Below are 14,914 nucleotides of genomic sequence, written 5' to 3' on the forward strand. Positions count from 1 at the left end.
AATTGCCTATACACACATGCACGCTTAACTTATGCTTAATGCCTCAAGCCATCTTAGTCAAACAAACTCTTTTTACAAACACTATCCTTTCGTCCCTCCACGATTTAGTACATTTTCAACGCATCTCGTATCTCCAAATCTCAATTTTAGTCAATTCTTTCAGCCAAAATGCCTTTTTACAAGGTCTTCCTCTTGAATAAATTTCGGGACAAAATTTCCTAAAGGAGGGGAGACTGTAACGCCTCGCTTTTCGTAACTTTCCTTATTTAGAATGTCTATAATGTATTTCTGTTTTCGGAAACTTGTAAGCTCTTGTAATCGCTTTTTTCGTTTCGTATCATTGTAATTCGAGGCTTCGATCATAATAAAATTAATTATTTCATACGGATTACACTTCGTTTATTACTTGCTTGAACATTTAATCTTGGTATACATTTGATACATACTCGTGCCCTCGTAAACGCATGTGTAACTTACAATCAATACGTGATTCTAGATATCCTATACATGCAAACACTTGATTATATGTTCACAATACACAACCAATTTAATCAGTTTAATTCAACCCCATACAGTGGGTTACTATGTTTGTGTCACTTAATTTGATAAAAGTTATATTATCTAATTCTTTATTTTATCAAAAGATTAATTTGATAATGACCCAAGTTTTATCAAGATTTAATTGGACGTATGTGTTTTTTAAATTTTAGTTGTTTAAGGGTTTTTTTAATGATATTTCAAATGATAAGATAAGTGTTTAAAATTATCAATTCAACTAGATGTGATTAATATTTATACAAGAGGGTTTCTTAATGAAATTTCAAATAATAAGATAAGTGTTTAAAAATTATCAATTCAATTAGTTGTGATATATATTTATACGAAAATATTTATACAACATCACACTATAGTTTTTTATATAGCAATGTTAATGGTATATATTAATGGAAAATTGGTTTTTAATAAACCAACCTTTGCCCCATTGGTAAATAATAATCCAACCTACAGAATTGGTATATAATAATCCTACTTATCAACATGTTGGTACTCAATGAACTTCCGTTAGTTTTTTTTAACTGAAGTTAGTTTTTAAGTTTTATTTATTACACAAACAGTCCCTGTAGTTGAATTTACTAGTTTTAACTATGAGTTAATAGCCAAAATGGTCCCTGAGGTGAATAGCCACAGCACCACCACCACCACCACCGCCGCTGCCACAGCACCGCCACCACCACCACCGCCACAGCACCGCCGCCACCACCACCACCACAGCACCGCCACCACCACCACCACCACCACCACCTCACCGCCACAACACATTTTTTCATTCGATGTATATGCCGGCTGTAATGGCGGAGTTAGCCAGTCCCGGGCTAAACCCGTTTGGGAAATACGGTAAGCAATTTGAAAGTGAGGCAGAGAGAGAATTGGCTGCTGAAGAATGAGCTGCAAAACATGGGAAGGAACCTAGGCTGGCTATTGCCCTGCAAGCTTTTCAGATTTCATGGGATGAAGGTGACCATTTCTATGAGGCTGGTCCTCCTTGGTGGGCCCAATAGAATCTTCTAGAGTTTCATTTCTGTCGTGTGTGACTACTTGGTCCAAGGGAAGGGTAAAACCGTACTTTTACACAATCGCTGCACTGCGGTGCCTGTTGCAAAAAATGGTGTCGAAGAGTTTCAGAGAGCATGGTAAGTTGCCAAACAATGTGTTTCGATTTGACAACGGTGGTGGCGGTGCGGTGGTGGTGGCGGTGCTGTGGCGGCGGTGGTGGTGGCGGGTGCTGTGGCGGCGGTGGTGGTGGTGGTGGCGGTGCTGTGGCTATTAACCTCAGGGACCATTTTGGCTATTAACTCATAGTTAAAACTAGTAAATTACAACTACAGGGACTGTTTGTGTAATAAATAAAACTTAAAAACTAACTTCAGTTAACAAAAACTAACGGAAGTTCATTGAGTACCAACATGTTGATAGGTAGGATTATTATATACCAATTCTGTAGGTTGGATTATTATTTACCAATGGGGCAAAGGTTGGTTTATTAAAAACCAATTTTCCTATATTAATATTAATAGTATATGTTAAATGTTAATAGTATATAATACCAAACATGATATAGCCAAAAAAAAAGAAAAAAAAAAAAACAAAGCATGAAGGACTGTGCGGCCAAAACTCACTTTCCATCCACCTTTCATAATTATTTGGCCAATATATGTTCTTTGAATATTGACTAACTTATAATCAGTGGCGGAACTAGAACATTAACTCAGGGGTATCCTAAATTTTTTTTTTTTACCGTGCAATCATACAATATTAAAAAAACAACAATAAATAAATAAAGTAAAACAAATACCTAATTAATTTGTCCTTTTCTTTTTTCATAACTTGAAATCGTTCCATCACATCGTCGTCTTTTACTTTACGTAAAAAAATCTTTTTCGACCGCACAAACCATAGTATTGTTCAAAAATTCCGGGCCAATTCGATTGCGTAAATCCGTTTTGACAAGCTTCATTTTCGAAAAACATCTTTCAACGGTTGCATTGCGGTTGCAACCGGTAAAAGCAAAGCTAGCTTAACTACCCGATAAACCGAAGGACAAGAACTATGCGTTCCCGTTTCAACCATATCACGCTCAAGATTACTTATTCCATTCAAGTTTTCAAAGTTATAATCATCGCTTATTGTGTGACGAAATGACTCAATATCGCCCAAAAGAGTCCCGTTTTAATTCACCTTCAAGTATTTCTTTTTCCACTCTAGCCTTTTTTTCCTCCCTTAACATTCAATCTAATGTATTACTATTGGGCTATTATTTGGTTATTTGGGTTAATCTAATGTGCTATTATTTAGTTATTTGGGCTTCTAAGAGTAAAATGCACGGATAGCCCCTGTGGTTTGGTGAAATTTCACCTTTAGTCCCCAACTTTTCAGAATTACACTCTTAGTCCTTGTGGTTTGACAAGTTGTTACTCGGATAGTCCTTAAAGCGGATGAAGGTTACTCGGATAGTCCATGTGGTTTGACAAGTTGTTACTCGGATAGTCCTTGTCATTTCACACCCACTTAACCAGAAAAACTAACCTCCATCCGCTTTGGGGACTATCTGAATAACAACATGTCAAACCACAGGGACTAAGAGTGTAATTTTGAAAAGTTGGGGACTAAAGGTGAAATTTCACCAAACCACAGGGGCTATCCGTGCATTTTACTCTGCTTATAATTTGGGTTTGTATCATCATCACCAACCGGGCTTATTATTGTTTTGTAAAAAAAATTTGAGGTGTGTCCTCGTAGTTGTTTAGGGGTGTTCTTAGTATAAAAATTAAAAAAAAAAATAGAATTTTACACTACCGGAAAAAAGTTGAGCCATAGCCCATGCTACACCTGGATCTTCTTTAGGTCCGCTCCTGCTTATAATAATCATTATTTTACATATGGGACATTAATGACTAAATAAAAAAGAGGTAATTCAGCTAAAAATGGCCAGTATATGGCGCCAATCTTCACAGCCGAGAAGAAGGATCAGCCATTGGCTGATTACTTTTGCTCCACTTTCTTTATTGTTCAACCTCCACCCATCCTATTTAATACTCACCTAACTAAACCCTAATTATTCCCCTATAAATACACTCCTTTCCCAACTATTTTATCACTTTACAACTCTCAAATGACACTCAAAACACTCCTAAATTCAGCCCATTTTCACCAAAATTGGGCAGCAACTTTCAGCCATTCTAAGTGAGTTTTATCTTACATCTTCTACTATTTTATTCCCATTTCTTTTTCTAAAACACTTGGATAACCTCTAGGAAGGTTTTCACAAGTTTGCTTGGGCAAACTAAGGTGAAACCTCACCATTTTTGAGGCCCAAAGTGCAACAGACTTTCTGCTCATTGTTATCTTTTTTAAACCTTCATGTTTTGATAGAAAACTTGATGGAATCTTGTTTCCACCAAGCTCACAACTTAGTCTATGGTTGTGGGTTTGTGCTTAGGAGATTTCCAACAAAGTTTTGGGTTCAAACACCCCTTTTATTTTTATTTATACATAACAAATCAATGATGAAAACAAGCACAAGACATCATCTTTTGTATGATGAACTTGTAACTTGTGAAGTGTGAACAAAGGGAAGCTTTGGCTTTCCTTACTAAGTTCCACTCCTTTATTTGAACACTTTTATGACTTGTTAGATTAGATTTATTTATTTGCTATTCATGACCCTCCCACCATCTTCAAGATGGTGTGTGTAGTGGTGAATCATATAATGAGGTTTCTAACCTCCATGCTTGACCTTACATGATGCTATATCATAATAGTTGATTGGACATAGTTTAGGTTATATTATTACCTTGTAAATATACATATTATTATATAAAAACTGGCTGAGTTTGTGGTGTAATCAAGCTATGATTAATCATCATAAACCTAAGCTAACATATCTAAGATACTAGGATACATGTTATAATTCTAGTGGGCAATTTGGGACCCATGAAACCACTCACTATGGTGTCATAAACAAGCTCTTAGTACTTAGATATTACTTTCATGTATACATACTTTTACTAATTTAATTTCTAAATTCCGAATCTTACCACTCCCTACACATCACGTAACCCGACCATTAAATCCTCATACACAAACAAACTCGTCACTCTTGGATAATCGGAAAGCATATGCAATTTTGTGAGTATACTTGACCATAATACACTTTGGGTGCAACATGTTTTACTTGTTAAACCGCACAAATTCACAAACATGCTTTTATTCGTTCAATCCGTATACATGCCTTGTTATGCTTAGGTTCATGCTAGAATACATACTACTTGTTAACTCGGCTTAAACAATTATAGCGCTATAGGAGTAGCACACCACCCGACCGGGTTTTGTTAAGTCTTTATTCTATAACGGTCTCGTTGCTTTTGTGACGAGGGATGCTAAATACTAGTGGACACTAGAGTTGACATATTGTTATGCATGATAGTTTGACCTCGTATACCAAATGCTATGTTGGATTGAAAATACTTTTTATACACATGACACGAGTCTAAAACTTGTGTACTCGCCAATACCTTTGTATTGAACTATGCTTTTTAAAACATGTTGCAGGTTTAGCGATGATGTTGGTGATGCATGGAATCTAGTAGGATGCTTAGATACACACTTTAATTTGTATTCTTATTGCATTGTATTTCATTATTCATGACGTTGTATTTACTTCAAATTCTTGTAATTTATTCTTTAAAAATGAAATGAAATTTACTATTTAAATACTTGTCAAAATTATTAGCGTTATGATGTCTCGAGCAATCTATTTCGTCTCACTTCGATGTTTCCGCCATCGGTTAGGGTGTGACAAATACACATAACCTTAACTGATCTCATACAATGTTTAAAACGTCAAGTAATCGTAAAGTATACTTTTAACTGATCCAGTGACAAATGTTAAAACACTTAAGTGGTTGCAAAAACAAGTAATAAAATACAATCAATACAACCAAATGCAGAGTATACGAAGATATTATCCTAATTGGAAAAAAAAAACATCATCAACTAAAGTCTTAGAACATCAGGTATAGAAAACCAGAAAGATACATGTTATGGTTCATTTATTGTTCAAGAACACAAAAATTAAGTCTTTTAATATAAAGAACAGTTTGAAAAATCCGCCGGAAAATAACATTATCATAATCTGTTTAAAAATTTGAGTAAAACAGCAACACTAAATGTATACAATCTTACAATAAACATTATCACCTAAAAAATCAAGTATCGATGAGGTTAGGGTTCATAGAGTTAACCGGAAATGAGTTAAAATCATCTACAAAATGAACAATCATAGGTTCGCAAAATACAAATCGATTCATGAATAAACATACCTGAACCAAAATCGCCGAAGAAACATGTGACGATGATGAAGATGATGGTAGAAAGATCTCCGATTGCGAGAGGTTTGATGAATGAAAGTATGAAAATAGAAAAATGTCTTCATATTAAATATGTTGGAAACACCGATCTTTGTAAATTTGGAATGACTGATGTGATTAGCTATAGATTGGAGAGATGCATTGATAATTTGGAGGAAAAAAAGAGGAAAGAGGGGAATTGTAAGCGTGGTTTTTTGTAAATTGATTTCAAAAGAATAAAGGGATGTGAGGATGAAGATGAAGTTATGAAAGAGGAAACGGGAAGTAAGGTTTTCGTGATATATAAAAAAACATAAAAAAAAACTGTTACACCTATTGGAAATAATAGCGGTAATAAGACAACAAATGGCAAAACATGTTATTCTTTTCAAATTTTTTATTATAAAAGTTAACACTCAGTAAATAATCCTGTTTAAAATATACAGGATAAGTATTAATGAAAAAGTCATAAGTCATTAAATACTTCTTTATAAACAACGTTAGTTGTTTTATTTGTAGGCTTCCCATCTTTGTCCAGTATTAGCAGTTTAACACCGTCTCTTGTTTTAACTCTAGATAATGCGACATACAACTAACCATGCGTGAAAACCGGTTGTATCAGGTACAGACCTGTGACAACCCTCACAATTACAGGTACCGTACAATTAATTAATCTTAATTATGTGCTTAATGACTGTGCTTGATTTCAACTGACAATTTAAACTGCTTTATGATTTCTGTATCATACATACATATGCATCATATTTTATAATGTCACTCCATTTATTACACACAAACTTTAGTGACATACTTGATGCACAAAGCACAGTTAGCACACTGAACGGATAATTCAGAAACATGCTGACAATGCCAACACATGGACAGACTATGTTTTTAAGGCCAGTATTTTTTTTTTGAGCCAGAGATAGGGTACCACACTAGTATGGAGTGTAGGGAAGTGAGGACCATAAAACCGCGTCACTAGGTGATAGTTAAAGTGCCGGGAAGTGCCTAAAACCCACTAATAATGCAGAATTCCGCATTATTTATCAGAAATTCAGCATTTAACATGCTAGTAATGTGCAGAATTTTGGCAGAATGGTCCTGTATGCTTTCCTAAGTGCCGGGAATTAAAAGTGTTACAAAAATGTATATAAAAGACACTTTACAGAATAATTAAGCACTTTAACGGAACGGTATCTAACCGAACAACCGGACATTACCCGGAACACTAAAATTTTGCCAAACATATTGTTTTATTATTTCTTGGCTAGTCATGATCCCCGAACACCATAACACCCCCCTAAATATCAACTAACTAACATATGTAAGTTTATACTTGAAAACTAACTATCATTTACCTTTTACCATCAAATTTTTACATCTAACCCCCCCCATACCCGATTTCGGTCACAAGAGGACCCACAAACATCACCACCTTACTTCATATCTTACTTCCAAGATTTAATTGTATATTTTATTTGATTGTTACTTGTTGAGATGGACAAAATATTAAGAAGGATTATAAGTATGGCTTCCAAGATCACTCATTATTCCATATCTTCACACCCCATCCCTCACATCTCTCCCTCTCCCTCTTGGCCACACCATAACCCCCACCACCATCACCATATCAACACCATCTTCATCCATTTTTAAGCTTCATTCAAGACTAGAAGGTGATTCAAGGAAGCTTGCAACTTGTAGATCATCAAGGAGCTTCATTGCTTGCTTTTCACCATCATTTTCTTCATCTTTTTCACTAGAGATCATCCCTAGCCTTTGTGCTAGTAGTAAGTTCTTGTTAAACTCTTGTTCATCTTGTTTTTATGGTTAAAAGTTGTAGTATGATAAGTATGTTTAAAACACTAAAGAACAAGAACTAAAAACATGAGCATAAAACTTTACATGAAGATTTCATGATGAAATGTTGTAGTAGGATGATGTTATGAATGTATTGTTGACTTCTTATTTATTCTTGGTTGTGTGATGTTGATCACCATATGGATCTTGTTAGATGATGTTTAGAAATATGAATTAACAAGACTAGAAGGTGATTATGTGATATATGGAATAATCATCTTCTAAGTCTAAGCATGAGCTTGATAAAAATGAATTTCTTGAAAAAAATAAGTGAACAAAGTAAGTGATGATCATGTAGATCCGAGTTCTACAAAAGACTTTTCTAAACAAACCAAGTTTAAAAATCGATTTTTAAAAGATTATGACTTTTACATACACTTACACATTTTTGGAAATGAAATAAGTGTAAAAACCTTTTATTTACAAGAAGAGTTCAAAAGGTTAATTTTTGTAAAAATTGTTTACAAGTTGTAAACACTAAATTCTTTTAAGAAAATGATTTTTAAAGAAATAAATACGCTTTGGAAGGTAACTAAGTCCACTAAAAGCCTTACCAAGTTACTACGCGTTTTCGGAATGTATCAAGTTCATGATTAATATGTAACGCACATAGTTTTCGCTCTTGGTGATGTAAAATTGTTTAAGGATTGATTGTTGATTGATTTTGAAAAGAAAATGATATGCTTAATAGCATGGACACCCCCGTTTTTAGGGGAAACTCTGGCGAAATTTTCTAAAAATCCCAATACTTAGAAAATTATTTTCTAACACGTGTTTACAAATGTGTTTAACTTTGTTTTTCGGAAATAAACTTCGCCATAAGTTTTGTTTCAAAATTTCAAAGTGTCGGAGGTGGATTTTCATAAATAAAAGCGGATAAATATATATTTAGAATATATTTTATACTAAAACGCTTGTGTGAATATTTGTTTGATTTGTGAACTAGTTATATTATTTAGGGTAAAATAATGTAACTTAGCAAAATACCATCACATTTATAATTCCAGAATAATACCAAAAATTCCAAGGAATGAAATATTTGAGTTACACGCTTGTTATTGTGGAACCAAACGCCAAAACGTAACTTACGAAGTATTCCGGAAAATATTTTTACGAAGATATTTTTGGGTAAAGATTATTTTGGATACAAAGAGTGAAAATATATTATTTTTGGGAAAAATATATATATTTTGGGAATACATTATTTTCGACAAATGTGTTAAAAATATTTTCTAAGTCGAACTTAAAAATATATTATTTTCGGAACTACCAAAATACATGTATAAATACCCCCACCCTTGGGAAGGAAATACGCATATAAAATACTTGAGAAGTATGAATACGAAATAGTTGTCTAACTATTATTCCAAAACCCTAAAAATATAATGTAAGTTAAAATAATTATTATTATTTTAACAATAAGTTATAACTTGGAATAATATCAAAGTAACGTAACTCAAACCGTAAAAACAAAAGCAAGGCACGGCCCGTTCGTCTAATAGACATTATTACGGTGTAGGTTATCGTGTAGCTGACAAAGATTGAGTACGAGCACAGGAGACGCACTACTGTGAGTTCATGTCCCCCTTTTCTCTTAACTGTTTTCAGTTTTATACTTCGGGGTGAAATACATGTTACAATTATTACGGACATTTTTATATGGTATGGTTAGCTTAAGGAGGTATACTACTTAGATCATGTGAGTGACAGGCGCGACACTTAAGGCCATTAATCCTCGTCGTAGGACCGAGGGACATGAGTGATAGATCTATTTGGGTGTAGCGAGCCCACACCCATGAGGCCAGGGTGGCCCATAGTAGTGATTGTGTCTTACAGCCTGAAGCCCGATGCAACTCCGCTAGCTTTGAGTTTTCCTGCATCACTTCACACATAACAGTGGCTTTGCAACCCATTGGTGATCTCTTTTTCCTTAATGCTACATACCAGGGACTTTCATACATACAGACATATTTCAAAGGTTTATACAAACTCACATACACATGAACTCGCTCAACTTTTGTTGATTTTTCAAACTACATGTATTTCAGGGAATTGATCGGATCTGCCAAGTGTCTACATATGTGTCAAGCTGCGTACTAAATAAAGATGTCATCCAGGGTCGTAGGGTTTGGGAGGTGTAACTCTTTCCTGGACGGTCACATGTCTCCAAACCTCGTTTTATGACCTCGTTTTATTTAAAGTCTTTTGTTGAGTCTTTGAGAACTCATTTTAAACAAGTCATGGATGTAACTTATTTTGGGTTGATGTTTCAAGACAAACATGTTATGGTATTTCTAAACTAAATTAATGGATGAACATCTTGTATTTTATTCATATAGCATTGTTATGATTGTTGCTATGGTATTAAGAAGTCACACCAAAATAATCCACGCTTCCGCAAAAGCCAGGGTGTGACAGCTTGGTATCAGAGCCTCGATCATAGCGAACTAGGGTTCTTTCTCGAGTCTAGACTATGATCACTAGGGCTCTCACGAAAACATTTTACACTTGCATACACTAACGTCCAGATCCAGGGAACAAACATTTTTACAAGCAAAAGGCACAAATACATATTTCAAAATTTATATTCAGTCTTAGAGACTGAGGGAGTTCAGCCTTAGAGGCTGGGAGGTTCAGTCTTAAAGACTGAGGGATTCAATCCTTGAGATTGGGGAGAATTTAGTCTTAGAGACTAGGAGGTTTGGTCTTAGAGACCAGGGAGTTGGTCTTAGAGACCAGCGTGTTAGTCTGAGAGGCTAGGGAGTTCAGTCTGAGGGACTGGGAGGGATAGTCTGGGGAAGACTAGGATGATCACTTGCATACATTATCGTGACTTACATGCTTATTTGATTTCACGTTGATATATGTGCATATGTATGGTTGTGTTATAGACACTATGTCTTCTTCTTCCGATACTGGAGTATCAAACACGTTGGATCCTACGGCGATTGTGTCGGATGACGAGATTCTGTCTAAGAGCGAGGTTTATACGTCGGATACTACGAGCACTGATGAGGACGACTTCTAGCCGTTTGCCCTACCAGACGATGCGCCTTTAGCTGATGGTCCTTTCGACGGGGATCTACCTCTCATTCTGATCCCTGCTCCTATCCCCCTCGCTGCGTTTCCCTTAGAGGATTTACCTCTCGATGCGTTATCAGATGACGATATCGACCTTTTCATAGAGGGTCCCCCGGAGGGTGACCAGGATGGTGGGGCCCCTATGGAGGACGATATCCCAGTTGACGACCCTGTAGTTCCTATTGATGAGGCTCCTGTGGAGGAGGCTCCTTCTGATTCATCTGGTCCAGACTCGTTTGAGTCTGTGGCATTCGCTTCTTTTCATGACCGGGGCGTGCAGCACTACTCTCCTGACGCTGACTCAGACATGGCGATGTCAGCTACACCTGTTGTCCCCCAGGACTTTGGCCCAAAGCCCGAGGTCGAGTTTGTACCAGCTGAGCCTGCTCCAGTTGGTCCAGAGCCTGTCATTGCTCACGACCCTATTGATGTTCCAGTCGTTCCACTTTTGCCTGATCCTCTACTAGAGCCTGACCGCGTTGACCCACCAGTCGTGGCACCACCTGCTGTCGATGCACCCGTTATTGCACCACCTGTTGTCGACCATGCACCTTTTGCCACACATATTGATCCCAGGTATGTTGACACCCTTAATGGGTGGATTGATGATGATGATGATTATCCCCCGTTTGTTCTACCAGTCACTCCACCCGCTGCACCTGCTTTCGCACCGCTTGATATTCCCCAGTTCCACCCACACACATCTGATATCCATCGCACAGACTTACCCATCACCTTTCTACAGGACATACCCCCTCCCCGTCTAGGGGAAGGACCTTCCACTAGGCCACGCGATCACATGCCACCCACGACAGCAGCTTTTCCATTCATGCCCTCTTTTACTCCGGCTGCACACACTACATCTCCCTTTGTACCATCGGGCGAGCCATTTTTGTGGTCATCGCCCAATGTTATGCCTCTGTCAGACCCCTATCACCCTTTCCATGTCGGATATGCAGTTACAGCAGGATGCATTGAGCCGACGAGTTCATGAGTTGGAAAGGATTCCACGTCCTCCCCCATGTCATTGTCAGTCTCCTTTTGCTACACCACCAGCTCCTCTTCCACTACACCCGGATTCTGATGTCCGCTTCCTCACCCCGGAGCTGCAGATTGCCTACCTGCTGCGCGTTGTCCACGCACTCGAGGAGGATTGGGTGCATATGCGTCGGTTGCTTTTCTTCCCTCCTCCTCCCCCATCATCAGCTTGAGGACTTTTGGTCTATTGCAGGTAGCACTACTTTTGATGAGAAGACAACAATTGAGCCAGACCGTACAACATTTTTGAAGACCACAGGATGACACTATGACTTTTGATATTTGATTTTGGTTGTTGTATATGGCTAGACAGTGCAGACAAGGGCAATGTGACACTTAGTCTCTTTTGGGATGTATGATACCTTTGTAAAACTTGTAAACACTGTATTTGTGGTCTTGATTTTATGATAGCTCAATCGCAGTATTCTCATTACATGCATTGTTGATTTATTTGTTTATGATTATGACATGAGATGTTATGTGTTATTGAGTTGATGGATGTTATTACGTACGCATATTACTTACTTACCGTACTTACTATGACCTGACCAATATGATCTTCTTTTGGAAGATGCCTCCACGACGAGACACACGCTTGCCTACTACTGAGGCAGAACTGCGGGAATGTATTTCAAAGGCGACAGCTGACTATGAGGCCTCCCGCGCGGAGACTAGCGGAGGTTCCTCAAGAAACAACAACAACCCCCCCCCCCCCAATGGTTATGTCCAAGTCGCTTGAGGCACATTACGTTATATTTGGATACTTCTTACACATCCACTAATGCTTATTGTTAATGATATTGCCTGTACAGGCTGTACCTACAAACAATTCTTGGATTGTAAGCCCTTAAACTACGACGGCACTGGGGGTGCTGTTGCCTTCGTCAGGTGGACAGAAAAGACGGATTCGGTAATAAGGATGAGCAAGTGTGCTCCTGAAAACCAAGTTACTTACGTCTCAGGACTCTTTCTTGATGGTGCTTTATCCTGGTGGAACCTGCAATTTCAAAACCTAGAAGAGGCGGCGGCGTATGCACTGACATGGGCTGAGCTGAAGGAACTCATGAGGAAGAAATATTGTTCACGGGCAGAGATACAGAAGCTGGAGATGAAATTCTAGAACCTAAAAATGGATGGCCCAAAAATTGCTGAATATGTCCAACGGTTCCACGACTTGTCACGCGTTGTGTCGTATATGGTTGAGGCTGAATTTAAACGCACTGAGCGTTTCATCTGGGGATTGGCACCCCAGATCATGAGCATGGTAACAACGTCGAAGCCTCCAACAATTACCGAAGCCATTGATCTCAGCATGGCATTTACAGAAGAAGCCATCAGATTAAACAAGTTTTCAATTTCTGAACCAAAGAAAAAGGAGACACATGTCGAATCCTCAGGAGAAAACAAGAGAAAGTTCTCAAACTTTAAGAAAAGTACCGGCAGTGCCAGCAAGAAGAGGGATACAAACCCGCCAGCTGAAGTAAAGACTGGCAGTGAACACAAAGGGAAAGGATACATGGGCACTCTGCCCAAATGTGAATTTTGCCAGTATCATCATGCTGGCCGGTGCAGTGTTAGAAAATGTGAATCCTGTGGGAAGATTGGTCACTTAAAGGACACTTGTTGGGTTGGTACTGGCCGAGGTGGCCAAAGGGGATTTGGTAACAACAACCGTGGAGGTAACGGGAATGGGAACCGCAACGGCGGAAATGGTAATCGCGGTAACTTTGGGAATCAAGCAGGAAATGGTAACCGCAATCAAAACAACAATCAAGGCAGTAATGGAGATGGTAACGGTCGGGGACCGAGATGTTTCAACTGCGGAGACATCGGGCACTTCAAGCGTGAATGCCCAAAACTCAATCAAGCTCGTGGGAGGGTATTCAACATTGGAGCAAGGGAAGCACGCCAGGACCCGAATGTTGTCACTGGTACGTTCCCTATAAACCAACGCTTTGCATCGTGCCGACTATAGTTTTGTATCGCTAGAATTTAAGAATATGCTTGGGTTAACTGCTAGTAAGTTAGACATTCCATACTCAATTGAACTGGCTAATGGAAAGCTAGTGGAAACCAATGAAGTCATCAGAGGAGGCGTAATAGAGCTGGGAGAGCGCGAGTTTACACTGGATCTACTACCAGTCGAGTTGGGGAGCTTCGACGTGGTAGTAGGGATGGATTGGTTGTCAAGCAACAAAGCCGAAATTGTATGTCACGAGAAGACCATTCGCATCCCAATGGCGGATGGAGAAACGATTGTGGTTCATGGCGAAAAGCGTGATACGCCCTTAAGGATCATTAGCTGCCTGAAAGCTAGAAAGTGTTTGAAGAAGGGATGTGTTGCCTTCTTGGCACACATCGTGGATAAGGAGGCCGCTGAACCAAAGATAGAAGACATCCCAGTCGTAAAAGAATATCCTGAAGTCTTTCCAGAAGACTTGCCAGGATTGCCGCCACAAAGACAAGTCGAGTTTCATATTGACTTAGTTCCAGGCGCCGCGCCTGTAGCTAAGGCACCCTATCGACTTGCGCCTTTGGAAATGCAGGAGTTGCCAACGCAACTCCAGGAGCTGTTAGACAAAGGATTTATCAGGCCAAGCTTCTCACCTTAGGGAGCTCCAGTTTTGTTTGTTAAGAAGAAAGATGGTAGTTTTCGCATGTGCATCGACTACCGGGAGCTGAACAAGTTGATAATCAAGAACAGATATCCCTTGCCAAGGATCGACGACCTGTTCGACCAGTTACAAGGTTCAAGTTTTTACTCGAAGATCGATCTACAATCAGGATACCATCAGTTGAGAATTCAAGAGTAAAGCATACCAAAGACTTCTTTTAGGACTCGATATGGACATTACGAGTTCCTGGCTATGCTGTTTGGTCTGACAAACGCACCAGCTGTATTTATGGATTTGATGAACAGAGTTTGCAAGCCGTACCTCGATAAGTTCGTAATTGTGTTCATTGATGACATTCTGATCTACTCAAAGTTGAAGGAAGATCATGAGCATCATCTAAGAGCCATATTA

At 38.4% G+C, this 14,914-nt stretch overlaps 1 protein-coding gene across 1 annotated transcript; it reads left to right on the plus strand.

Annotated features, from left to right (window-relative positions):
* The first annotated feature begins 10,665 nt into the window (after nt 1–10,665).
* Nucleotides 10,666–13,008, plus strand: LOC110876244 (proline-rich protein 36-like). The gene is made up of 5 exons (XM_022124422.1): nt 10,666–10,752; nt 10,798–11,721; nt 11,810–12,007; nt 12,460–12,568; nt 12,701–13,008. Exons 1-5 carry the CDS (start codon nt 10,666–10,668, stop codon nt 13,006–13,008), a joined length of 1,626 nt encoding a protein of 541 aa, XP_021980114.1.
* The last annotated feature ends 1,906 nt before the right edge of the window (nt 13,009–14,914 follow it).

Source organism: Helianthus annuus, chromosome 9 (assembly GCF_002127325.2).
Source record: "Helianthus annuus cultivar XRQ/B chromosome 9, HanXRQr2.0-SUNRISE, whole genome shotgun sequence".
In the NCBI taxonomy this organism is placed as follows: domain Eukaryota; kingdom Viridiplantae; phylum Streptophyta; class Magnoliopsida; order Asterales; family Asteraceae; genus Helianthus; species Helianthus annuus.